Source organism: Panthera tigris, chromosome B1, assembly GCF_018350195.1.
Source record: "Panthera tigris isolate Pti1 chromosome B1, P.tigris_Pti1_mat1.1, whole genome shotgun sequence".
Taxonomy (NCBI): Eukaryota; Metazoa; Chordata; class Mammalia; order Carnivora; family Felidae; genus Panthera; species Panthera tigris.
The window spans coordinates 198,970,560-198,983,268 of record NC_056663.1 but is presented as its reverse complement, the minus strand read 5'-3'; the positions used below and the strand labels follow the sequence as shown (position 1 = coordinate 198,983,268).

Here is a 12,709-nt window from a genome sequence, read left to right as displayed (position 1 = left end):
CTTCAGCCTCATTCATCATTTGGTGGCCCCTGGGGCTGCCTAATCTTGGTGCAACTGAGGCAGTGGTGAACACTCATCTTCCTGGAGGGGCTCAAGCACCCACACCTCCTAGAAGCCTTTCCTGCTTGCTCTGCACTCCAGGATGGGGTCCCCTTGGAGCCCCCACAGCCCCAGAGGGGGCTTCTCCAGCAAGGCTGTGGGGCTCAGGGCTCTCACTGCCCTCTGGACCATGATGACTCAGGAAGAGGTTGGTTTTTCTCATCTCTGTTCCCAGGCCAAGGCTGGCACACAGTGGCCTCCTGCTCGGTTGTCTCATTGGGAGCAGGAGGCACTTGGATTAAGTCACCGGTTCTTCTCCTGGGCTGCTGGAGCCCGGCCCCAGGCCCCGCTGAACCTGAATTCCCAGAGGGAGGGTTTGCAAAGCTCAGGTATTCTGATGCAAAGCAGGGTTGGGGCCACTGGCTGGATGACTGCCCAGGGCCTGCCCTGCGTCCACCCTGTGTCAGGGTTTTAGGAATGACCCAAAGGACCATCAGCCCCCTAAGACCCGTGGGCCCTCAGACAGGTCACAGGCTGTACCTCACATCCCCTGAAGGAGACCCAGGACTGGAACCCTCTGCTCGAGGATGGGTGAGCCAGTGAAGATGCCCTCCTTTGGGGCCCAGAGGGTTAACCACAGACAGGCTGTAGGGGTTGCTAGGACCAAAGGGCCTGGAGGGAAACAAGAATTACCAGGTCCTCTGTAGAAGCTGGCCCCTGCCAGGGGCAATTATTCTTGCTTTTTCCTTCCTGTTGGCCAGTCCTGTGTCTGAGATTGGGTGGACAGGTTATGAAGGATATCGCTATCAGGGCTCCTAAGTGCACAGATTCCTTCTTATCCCCAAGGCAGCACCTTCAGGGGCCTTGGCTGAAGCCCTCCCGCCTCCTCTGTGCACCTGCAGCCCCATCAAAACACAGGTGGGATCCTCTCTAAGCCCTGCCCAGCCCCGCCTGGTCTTCCTTCTCCTTCCCAAGGTGCTCAGTGAATGGTGGTGACCTCAGGGCTCCAGTCCAGGCCCCCCTGCCTGCGGGACCCCTCAGCTTCCCTAGTGTCTTATGGCCAGGGTCACCCATCTGCCGCGACCCTGGCCCAGACTCACACAGAACATAGCTCTCTAGACGCCCACATGGGGCTCGACTTACCAGGTTCTCCCAAACCCATCAGGGGTTCCAGTGAACCCTACTGCCTGTCAGTCGGGGCCTCACAAGGGGCACCCCTGTCCAGCCATTCACTCAAGGCAGAAACCTGGAGACCCCTGCCAACGATCATTCCCGATGTGCCCTTCGCTCTTCCTTCCCCATCCATCACTGGATCCACGGCTTTGCCTGTGCAGTACCTCAGATCTGACTGTGGGTCTCCACCCCCGGTCCCTTCCCTGATGCCGGGCTCACTGTGTCTCCTCCAGATATTCCTCCTCAGTCTCTGTCCCCAGTCCTACCCCTCCAGTGCATTCTTCCCCCAGCCATACAAGTGGGATTGAAAAAAGTAATTAGTGTGGATGCCCGCAGTGGCTCCACAGTGTCCCCAGGATAAGTTCCAAGGTGCTCACATGGCTTCGAAGGGCTTTTCCTCTGCCTGCACATCGGAGAGGGGCAGCAAATATTGGGGAGCTGGCAGAGTTCCTGAGAGACGCTCTGGCGAACTTCTGTACCCCAAGTGTTTAGCACACACCTGCATAGAGTAAGTTCTCAGTCCATACTTCCTGCATGAATGGATGAGTTAGGGGAGGAGGAGAGGGAGGGAGGGAAGGGAGGGAGGGAGGAACAAGCCTGGCGTCCTTTCCTACAGCATTTTAGCACCTTGCTCTCTAAGTCAGAGGGCTTGCTCAGGAATCTCGAGGGTCATCATCACTGGACTGCAGAATCAAGCACAGGAAATTTTCAGGATGGGAGATCAATTTAGAGCTCCTGCAGTTCAGTCTGCCTGGTTTTAGAAATGGAACCTGAGCTCAGAGAGGCGTAGTCGCCTCCCGAGTGTCACACAGCAGCTAGCGCTTGGACTCTGTTGTCTCTGACAGAGCTCTGCTGGCGCTTCTGGTGTCTTTGGCACCCTCTTGGGGTGGTCCACTGGGAGAACGTGCCCTTGTCTCAAGGCACAGGCTTGGCAGCTGGGGCTCAGGCTGGAGTCAGCCCCCTTGGGTGCTCCCTTTGCTGGGAGCCCTTGTCCGGGGCACAGGTGCAACTCCTCACGGCTGCTGCCCAGCCCCTGCCCTCCTTCTTGCCAATTGCTTTTTTCACTCTATTCAGGCTGCCAAAAGAACAGGTTCACCGTGCGTCTCCCAAGGACAGGCTCAGCCCGTGGGATATGAAAGTCGTGGTTCAGCACTTGAATCCGTCTTTAGATCAAGCAACTTATGGCTTATTTTAGAAATCTCAAAATACAAGAAGTTATTCTAGAAAACGGTGGTGCCAGCATGCTGTGTAGACTTGGCAAGGGAGAATGGCTTCCCTTGGGATGGAATTTTTTATAAACCACTGACAGGGAAGTCCTGCCTGTGTTTTCTAAGCCACAGACCCCTATTAATAGCACTTACTGGTTTTGTTGGATGTCAGCAGCATTTCAGTCTCAAAATAGAAACTTTAATGCAGAAACCATTGAAAAGAAGAGGAAAAAAATCGAGCCCAGTAAAGAAGAGAGGAACTCATATTGGCTAGGTGCTAGGCTGTGTCACTTAGGTCAGGTGTTTAGCCTGTATCACTTGGTTATTTTCTAAGAACAGCAGTGCACAGGCAATGGGGTCATCCACTATTGGTATGAACCTCCTGGATCTTTCTGCGAGCACTTCCATTGTCTCTTTGTCACATTGCCCTGTGTATCAGCTAGCTTTTGCTGTGTAACAAACCATTCCAAACCTAAGACTTAAAACAACAATCATTAATTACCTTCTGATTCTGTTGGTTGACAACCAGAGCTGGGCTCAGTTGAACAGTTTCTCTACTGATCCTGTCTGGGCTCGTTCAGACATTTGGGCCTCAGCTGGAATGGCTGTGGGAAAGGGGGTGGGGGAATGCTCCACACATGATCCCTTGTCCTCTCATGGGCTCTCTGGGACCTCTTCACTTGGTGGCAGTGTTCCAACAGGTGAACGTAGAAGCTGGAAGCCTTCCTGAGGATTAAGCTTAGAACTCACACAATATCATGTCCATTGCATCCTGTTGGTCAAGTTGAGTCACAAGAGTATCCCAGATTCAAGGGATGGGAAAAAAAGACTACTCCACTGATGAGATGAACTTGGAACAATTCGTGGCCATTTTAATCTAAGTTGTGTCTCATCTGGCCATAATTAGTGCAGTTCTCCATCATTCGTTCAAAATACTCTCAACTCCATCCAGCCATCTCAAAATTTCCCTCCAGTTATGGCATCAGGCTCAGAGTCCAGTATCTCATTATGAGCATGTATGTAGGATGTGGATGAGGTTCCTTGGGTATGACTTCTCTTGATCCAAAGACCTGTGAGCCTAAGAGGTAAGTTCTGTGCCTCCCCTCCCTGTACATCTCACATCCGATGGTGGGGCACAGACAGGACAACCATGATAAACAGTCCATTTGAAAAGAGACAAGACGAGTGGCACATGGTCATAACTCCACAGGACTGGAATCCAGCCGGACACATTGCTGGGAAGACCTTTTCTGGGGGTAGAGAACACTCCTTCATCCAAGCCAATCCTTCTCCTTGGGAGTGGTGCCCAAGTTCAGGGGCTGGCAGACTCCACAATCTGGGGGCCAAATATGGCCCGTGGCCTGTTTCTAGGTTTCTATGCAGCCTATCAACTAGGAATTTCACATTCTTAAGGGTTTTTCAAAACAAAATCCAAACAGCAACAAGGAAACAAAGAAGAATTTGTGGCAGAGACTATATATGGCCCACGGAGCCTAAAACATTTACTATCTGACCCTTTATGGAAAAGCTTCCTGTCCCCTGCCCTAGGCCATTGCTTGTATAGCTCAGGCTCTACCCTCTGGACTCTTGGCCAGACCCTTAGAGATATAGTTTGCTTTCCATAAAAGTGACCCATGTTTGCAGCAAAGTACCTTTCTCAGCCTTTTCCCTACCCATGGAAAGTTCATTTTGAACAGGCTCAGTCTCTTTTAGTCACAGAGGGTATACTTTTCTTAAAAACATTGTGGGTTTCCAATGGTCGCATTGTAGTTCACTCCATTGGACAAATGGACACTCCAATGGACAAATTTTTTTTTTAAATGTATGTATTTTGAGAGAGCGCCCCCATACATGTGTGCTTGTGTGAGTAGAGGAGGGGCAGAGACAAAGGAGAGAAAGAATCCCATGCAGGCTCTGCACCGTCAGCACAGAGCCTGACGTGGGGCTCAAACCCACGAACTGTGAGATCGCGACCTGGGCTGAAATCAAGAGTCGGATGCTCAATCAACTGAGCCACCCAGGCACCCCATGGACAAATCTTTTTTTGAGACGGGCTTCTTTCCACTTTAGGTGACTGTCAGTGTGCTATGTGATGATACTTATAAGATTCTTAGAAGCCCTGGGGCACCTGGGTGGCTCAGTCAGTTAAATGTTCGACTCCTGGTTTCGACTCAGGTCATGATCTCACAGTTCGTGAGTTTGAGTCCCACGTCGGGCTCTGTGCTGATGGTGCAGAGCCTGGTTGGGATTTTCTCTCTCCCTCTCTCTGCCCCTCCCCTGCTCATGCCCTTTCCCTCCCTCTCTCTCTCTGTCACCTTCTCTAAATAAATAAATAAAACTTAAAATTTTTTTTCAAAAAAAATGTTTTTTGAAGCCCTTTGGCCAAAGAAGTTTACTGGGCACCACCTTGGGTTTCTATGAGGTCTTAACAAAGAGTTCTGGGTATACCCTTGATTGAATCTTACACTTGAGGTCATTTTTCACTTTGAGAACTGTTTGCAGATTGGCAAGAGTAGAGAGGAGAAGTCGTCCTGTGTGTTCACTGAATTTCGCTTGCAAACTAACCTGATCCTTGTCCCTCAGGTCCATTTTGATGTGTGTCTTCTGGTGCTTCATCACATGTAGCTTAGAGAAACCAACTGGCACTTACTATGTTCTTCATGGAAATCATTTTAGGCAGACCCGCAAGTTCTCTGGGTACATTTTCCTCCAAGTTACTCGTCATGGTTTTTCCCATCGTGTTGCCACTACCTGGGATGAAGGGCCCCTTTCCCACCCTCCACTAACAGTTTGTTGGGTATTTTCCCCCAGCCTTTTCCTACAGTTTCCTCGGGACTATTCTGACCTCCACTCACTCCCCAGTCCCAAGGCCAAGGCCACATGTTTTAGGTTTTGGCCACTGCAGCACCCGACCTCCAGGCACTGATTTCTGTATCAGGTAGCCTTTGTTTTTAGAACAAACCACTCCAAAATCTAGTGGGTTAAAACAGCAACTGTTAAAACCACAGTGAGATACCACCTTACACCCCATGGAAGGGGTGTTATCAAGATATCCGAAAAGAACAAGTGTTGACAAGGCTGTGGGGAGATGGGAACCCTTGGGTACCATCGGTGGGAATGCAAAATGGTGCAGCCACTTTGGAAAGCAGTATGGAAGTTCCTCAAGAAATTAAGCATAGAGCCACCCTACAGTCCAGCAGCTCTAGTTCTGGGTATTTATCGGGAAGAATTGAAGGCAGGGATTTGAAGAGAGTTGTACAGCATTGTACACAATAGGCAAAAGGTGGAAGCAAACCAAATGTCCATCGATGGGTGAATGGATAAGCAACACATACATCTCCATGACCTGTCCTCCCACAGGCTCTCCCGAGACCCTTCACATGAGGCTCCAAAGTGAGCTGGAAGCCCCAAGGCGAGGCTTGGAGCCAATATGGCGTCACTTCTGCTTCAGACCATTGGTCGGCACACGTCTCCAGACCAGCCCGCATTCAAGGAGTGGGGAGAGGCAGAGTCACTGCAGAACTTTGTGAAACTTTAAAAAATGTATCAGCCTGTTTAATTTCTTCCTAGCACCCATCTCTGCATGAAATGCCCTTGCTTATTTATTCACTTATTGCTTATTCCAAGTAGAAGGTAGGCAGGCATCCTTCTTCCTTCCTGGGTCACAGCTGTATCTCAAACTTCTAGGATGGTGTTCATGCATAGTAAGGACTCAGTAAATATTTGATGAGTGAGAAAATAAATATTCCATGAAAAAGGGCTTCTGGGGTCCAATAAGTTTGGGAAATGCTCTCTGTTTATTCTGTTCTTGAATATTCTTAACGCACATTATCATGTTAAAATCCGGGGGAAGCCCTGCAATAAAGAAACCTGTTCGTTGCTGATGAATCAGGTTTTCTTTACCAATATGGATATCAACATCCCCGTGTTTGATTGCAAACAACAGAATCCCTCCAGATTTTGGCTTAAGTTGAATGGAGCAGATGTGCCTTAGGGATAATGATGTGTATCCAAGCATCCTTTGCAAGGGAGTCTTGCCTCCTGTTCTTCTGTGCTTTTCTCTCTGAGCCAGCTCTGTTCCCCCTCACCCTTGACCTGCATCCTCTACTTCTGTCTCACCATGATGGAATACAGCGGCCCGCCCTTTGGGTGTGCATCTCTGTTTCAGAGACCAACAGGTGTTTGGGGGTATTAACTGGACTCTGTCCTTCCTCCTGGCTCAGCTCAGCCTCTGCCAGGGGCCCAGTCCTAGACTAACATCTGTGGTCTGTGGTCGCGTGGTATGGACATGGCTGCCTCCAAGGTTATGAGGTGGGTAGAGTAAGAGTGGGGTTGCCAAGAACTGGAAGGGATTATGAATGGGTTGACAGTCCAGTAAGTGTTCAGTGCAGTCCTTGAGAACTGGTGTTTCATGCAGGCTCCTTGGAGAAAAACTGTTAATGATGGCATCTGTGAGTTTGGGAGGTTTTGTGAATACCAGGACCCACTGTGTTTCCTTAGGCTCATTGCTAGTACTGGCAGCATCCAGCCGAATATTCTGGAACATTTACTACTCTTGATATGCATGGCTTAATTGGTTTTTTAAGCAGGTGCAAATTGGTATGTAAGAGGGACTCATTTCGATGCACATTCACTAGCTCTGGGCACCATCTGTTAAGATGTGGTGCAGTGCTGAGGTTTTAGTTTGAATTACTTTGATTACAAATAAAATCAATTTTTTTATCTTTATTAGTTAGCCATTTTTTTTCTTAAATTGTCTGAAAGTACTGTTTTCCCTTTGGGGTTTTTGGCTTCGTTGCTTTTATTTGAATATTTTGAACCTAAAGTAAAGCAGAAGTAGAAAAACCACACAAATAAAAAAAATGTGGCTTTATGAATTATTATGAGGCTCCCCTACTCAGGCAAGAAATAGAGCTTTGCCAGATGCCCCCCAATAGAAGATCCGTGGGCTGTGTTGCCATCATAATACCCTTCCCCAAAAAATAACTGTGTCTGCTGTTATTATTTTTTATTTAAAAAATATTTTTATGTTTATTTATTTACTCTGAGAGAGAGAGGAAGGGGCAGAGAGAGAGGGAGAGAGAGAATCCCAAGCAGACTCTACACTGTCAGCCCAGAGCCCAACACGGGGCTTGAACGCATGACCTTCGGATCGTGACCTGAGCTGAGATCTAGAGTCAGATGCTTAGCCACCTGAGCCACTCAGGCACCCCAGAAACGGATACTTTTAATGTTGCTTTCCTAATATTACTTTTTCTTTAAATTTTTCCTAATAATTTGACAAAGAATTTTTGTTGCCAGGGTTTTCTTTTTTTTTTCTTTTTTTTTTTTTTTAATTTTTTAACGTTTATTTATTTTTGAGACAGAGAGAGACAGAGCATGAACGGGGAGGGTCAGAGAGAGGGAGACACAGAATCTGAAACAGGCTCCAGGCTCTGAGCTGTCTGCACAGAGCCCGACACGAGGTTCGAACTCATGGACCGCGAGATCATGACCTGAGCCGAAGTCGGCCGCTTAACCGACTGAGCCACCCAGGCGCCCCTGCCAGGGTTTTCTACACAAGGAAAGATTTTGGTCTATCTTCACCATTATTTAGTAGAAAGGAATTATAAATCCCATTTCATAGTTTTGCCTTCAACTCATATTATCCAGACACCTCTAGATTCCATGAACAAGCAGTAATTGCACAGCACATATTATGGGTGTGCAAATTAAAATAGTATTTAAGAGGTGCCTGGGTGGCTCAGTCTGTTAAGCGTCCGGCTTGGGTTCAGGTCGTGATCTCATGCTTTGTGAGTTTGAGCCCCACATCCAGCTCTGTGCTGACAGCTCAAGCCTGGAGCCTGTCTTCAGACTCTGTGTCTCCCTCTCCCTCTGCCCCTGTCCCGCTCATGCTCTGTCTCTCTCTCAAAAATAAACATTAAAAAAAGTATTAAAAAATAAATAAACATTAAAAAATAATAAAGTGGTATTTAAGACATGGTGCCTGTCCTCAAGCAACTGGAAGGTATGTTAGGGAAGAGTCCCCTACGTCCCGTGCTCCCTGCTGGCCTGTCCACACAGCACGTGAAAGCCTGCCGTTTCCACCTTTTCGAATCCTCCCCGACCCTGCAGCTCCTGTCCAGGCTCAGAGTCTCTGCGCACCTGTCCCATTTGCTCTCACCATCACCCTACGAGCTGCCATATCTCTCCGCTGTTCTGCAGACCCACCCCCCATCCTCCACACCGCTTCCAGCATGGTCTTTCTGAGACAAAAAAAGCCTGATCATGTCACTTCTTGCTTTAGAAACACACGCTCTGGTAGATCGTGGTGATGGTTGCACAACGTGTTGAATGCACTCAACGCCACTGAACTGCACACTTCACAATGGCGGTGATGGTGAATTCCGTTCTATGGATTTTAACATAAAAAAAAATAAGGGATTAAAAAAACCCCACGTGGTCCCTTGGATCCCGCTGTAGACACTTCTAGTACCTTCACATCGTGTGTCTTTTCATCCTCCCCACCGTCCTTACCCACGCACACCCCCTCTCAATCCAAATGGTTCCCCCCACCTCCCCCCCTCCTTCCCTCCCACGCCCCCTTCTCCTCCTTCAGATTCAGCCTGTGTGGCTTTCCTAGAAGCCTCCTTTGACCCTCCTCCCCATACCCCCAGGCTGGGTTCGGTGTCCCCACTGTGAATCCCAGCGGCAGCCCTCTATCCTAGGGGTCAGCACTCTGTACTGTGATCACTGACTGGACAGTCACCCTTCTTTTTTCTTAATGCATTTTTCTGTTCTCTTTTTTCATCTGGAAACAGGTGTCAATTCCTTCCAAGTCTACATGGCGTACAAGGATCTCTACCAGATGTCTGATAGCCAGGTGGGTCCTCCTGCACACCTCCTCTCCTGGGCAGGAATAGGCCACCGTGTCGGGCAAGACAGCACAGGGCAAGGGAGCTGTGAGAAGGGGCAGGGGAGAGGTCTGGGTTCAAGTCCTGGTCTGTCCACTAAATCGCCGAGTGACCTGTGTCAGTCCCCACGCCTGCTGGGCCTGCATTCCTTTCTGGCTCCTAGAGTAGGGTGGAGTGGGGGGGGTCCCTTGCACAGTGGTTCCCAAACCCAGCTCATCCTTAGCATCCTCTAAAACGCTCATTGAAAAGACAGACTCAGATCCTATCACAGACTTTCCAAAAGCTGTGCAGTTCATCCTGGGGCTCTAGCAAGTTTGGGGACCGTGCCATTAGCTCTGACCCAGAGGAGTGGGGACCATGCCGTTAGCTCTGACCCAGAGGAGTGGGGACCATGCCGTTAGCTCTGACCCAGAGGAGAGTCCTGGCTGTCTCTCCAGCCAGTCGAGTGACTGGGGCCACTCCCTCCCTGGGTTTTCTCACCTGTGCAAGGCGGTCATCTCTGGCCGTGCCGGCTTCAAACAATTGTCGTGTGGGGACAGCCACTATAGAGAAGGTGCGGCTTGATGGTACGGTGATGCAGTGACTGTCTGTCGGGCGCTTGGCCTTCTGACGCCACTGGGGCTCCTGGTTTGTTTTGTTATCAGTGCCCTGCCCTCTGCTGGTTAAAAAGGCAGGGTGGTGCACTGGTAAAGGGCAGGGATGCGACAGCCAGACTGCTTGGCCGCAAGCTTTGGCCTTGCTGGGCAGCCCGAGGCAGCTTTCTCAATCTCTCTGCTTTAGACTCCTAAGAGCCTCATGAAGGTTGTCAGAGGATTGGATGAGTTCACACGAGGCTCCAGGGCAGTGCCTGGCACGTATGGATGCCAGTAAGCTGTAATGCCTTCGATGTGATGGGAGATGCTTTCGTGTCTTGCCTTTCAAAATAAACACGCGCAGTTATAGAGAATCACTTAACACCAGATGCCCTGGAGGCCTCTGCTGTGTCACCAAAAGGCTAAAACTGGCTCAGTCTCATGACAAAGTAGCATGAGTCTGTCTAGCATAACTGAACTTTTCACCTGTTCTATTCTAACCGCCAAACCCCACAGACTGGTGGAGTTGAGCGATGGGGGTCCTGGAAGGTGCTTCCTGCCCCTATGTATCCTCCCCGCCTGCCATCTCCGTAGAAAAGCACACGTCCCAGGGTGGGGTGCTGCCTTGCACACTTGGAGAACGAAGGTAAAATTCGAGAGGCCCCGGAGAAGGAACGTGGGGGCTGTGGGCCTCACCGCGTGCAAATGTCTGAGTGCTGATCCTTTGCAGGTGGGAAGAGGGCAGGGGCGGTGGGCGGGGCCCGTACTGCCTACATAAGGGGTTGCCTGGCAGGGTGCATATGACCTGAGTGTTAAGAGTTCTTGTAGACTTCGACCCCTGCCCCACCGTGGTCTGGAAAATGACACGCGTTCAAGTTCTCGCAGAGCTGTACAAACCCCCCGGGTGCCGCAGGACAGGCTGAGCGCATTCAGTTACACGGTCTCAGTAAAATGAAAACCAGCTTTGCACCCTCGTTGTCCCCAGCGGCAGCTGAAGGCACGTCAATGGAGCAGGGCCGCAGCGAACGCGAAAGGCGTGGGTGGGCACCAAGACAGAAGGCATATTGTGCCACGGTGCGGCTTTGATCGGTTCTGCCCTACCCTCAGCCTCCTGCTTTAGCGTCCAGAGGGCGTCAGGGTCAAAGGGAGATCCTCTCCAAGGCTTAACTTTCCATCCGCGTGAACAGAACGGTCGTGCCGCGGCTGCGGCCGCCGGCGGGTGGGTGACTGTGCGTGAGCAGAACACTCTTTGCAGCTGTTCAGGCTGTGATATTTTTTTTTAATCTCCCCCAACCCCTGTTTGTTCTCCCCCAGCTCTATGAAGCCTTCACCTTCCTTAAGGGGCTGGGAGCTGTGATCTTGGTCCACGCGGAAAATGGAGATTTGATAGCTCAGGTGAGCGGTGTGGAGGGAGGTTCGCCCTTTCCACTCCAGTCGGCGGCCGTGTGCAGAAGGTCTGATCGAAGGGGTGGGGGCATCGGTCAGTGAGGTGGCCAGGCAGCGAAGGGGCAGGCGGGGAACCGGATGACGCCTCAGACGCTCCGGGTGGGCGTCACACGCGCGCCGTCTGCAGGGGGCCTTCGGCAGGCCGCTGGGGACCTCAAAGGGTTTGTGTCAGAGACAAATAAGGATTGAATGGAGACGCTTTGCAGACTTGGGGGACACCAGATGTGAGGCACGTGGGCGCTGGGGTTGATCAGCGTCTTATGGGACTTGGGAGGGGGGTGTGATGGCTAAAGCCCGGCCCCCTCCACCTCCCAGCCCTCCTACCTCGGGCAGGGAACTCTACCCCACGAACATTCTTGTTCTTCGTCCAGAAGCACCTACCTTGTGAGGATTAAATTCTATCGCGTACGTGAAGGACAGTGTCTGACGCATTATAATAGGCTGCAGCCATGCAGAAGCTTTGGGCAAAGGGAGACATTAGCCCAATGTGATCATTCTGGCTGTAGAATGAACTTGGCAGGAAAAGGATGGACGCGGGGTGACCAGCTGGGTTCTACTTCATTTCTTAGAAGGAATGAAGACGGGAGATAGAGGAGGTGGAAGAAGCAAAGTGTGTGAAGGAAGGAGCACCTTCTTCAGATTTCATCGAGTGACCAGATGGAGGAGAAGAGGAGGAAGGCAGGGATGGCCACTTGGCCTTGCGGGGGGGGGGGGGGGGGGGGTTGTGGGTTGGTCATGACGTCCCCGAGCAAGGTCAGGCATACAGGAGACTTGGATGCATCTAGTCAAGGGAGTTAATTCCAGGCACGATGCCATGTGTATGGCGATGCTCACAACGACTCCATGGCATAGAGATGGCACAGACGTCCCCACTTTATAGATGGGGAAACTGAGGCTCCGATAGGAACATCTTGCTCGCTGTTACATGGGGCACACAGCCAGGATGGTAAGGCAGTTCCATGGCGCAGCAGGACTGTGCCGCGATGGTGAAGTGCGTGAGATCTGAAGATTCGCTGTGAACGTTAGCTACTGGCTTTACTTCTTGTTATTTGCATCCTTGCAGTTTTTCTGCGAAATCAAAATTCTTTCAAATTCAGAGTAAAACACAAACACGTTGTGTCACGCAGCAGAATCCTGTTCATTGGTAACAAGTCACTAAGGCTAGCCCACAGCCAGAAAGTTGGGGTTGTACAAGGGTGTGAATGCCAGGAAGGGAGTATCGCTGGGGGCCCTCTCCGAGACTGTCTGCCAGTCTGTCCTCTGACCCCCAGGGACTGATACCCCTCTCACATGCAGAACACATCCGTCCCCTTCCAGGGTCCTCCCGACTCCCCGTCACAGCCCCGCAACGGCCCCAAAGTCTGGAAGTGTCTAGGTC

The 12,709-nt window shown here is 50.7% G+C and overlaps 1 protein-coding gene across 2 annotated transcripts in view; it reads left to right on the top strand.

Annotated features, from left to right (window-relative positions):
• Positions 1–12,709, top strand: part of CRMP1 (collapsin response mediator protein 1) — a 76,626-nt gene that overhangs the window by 39,135 nt on the left and 24,782 nt on the right. For both annotated transcript variants that reach the window (XM_042984969.1, XM_042984970.1), the window contains exons 5-6: positions 9,221–9,282; positions 11,200–11,280. In XM_042984969.1, the coding sequence (XP_042840903.1) occupies positions 9,221–9,282; positions 11,200–11,280 (143 nt within the window). The remainder of the gene's footprint in view (positions 1–9,220; positions 9,283–11,199; positions 11,281–12,709) is intronic.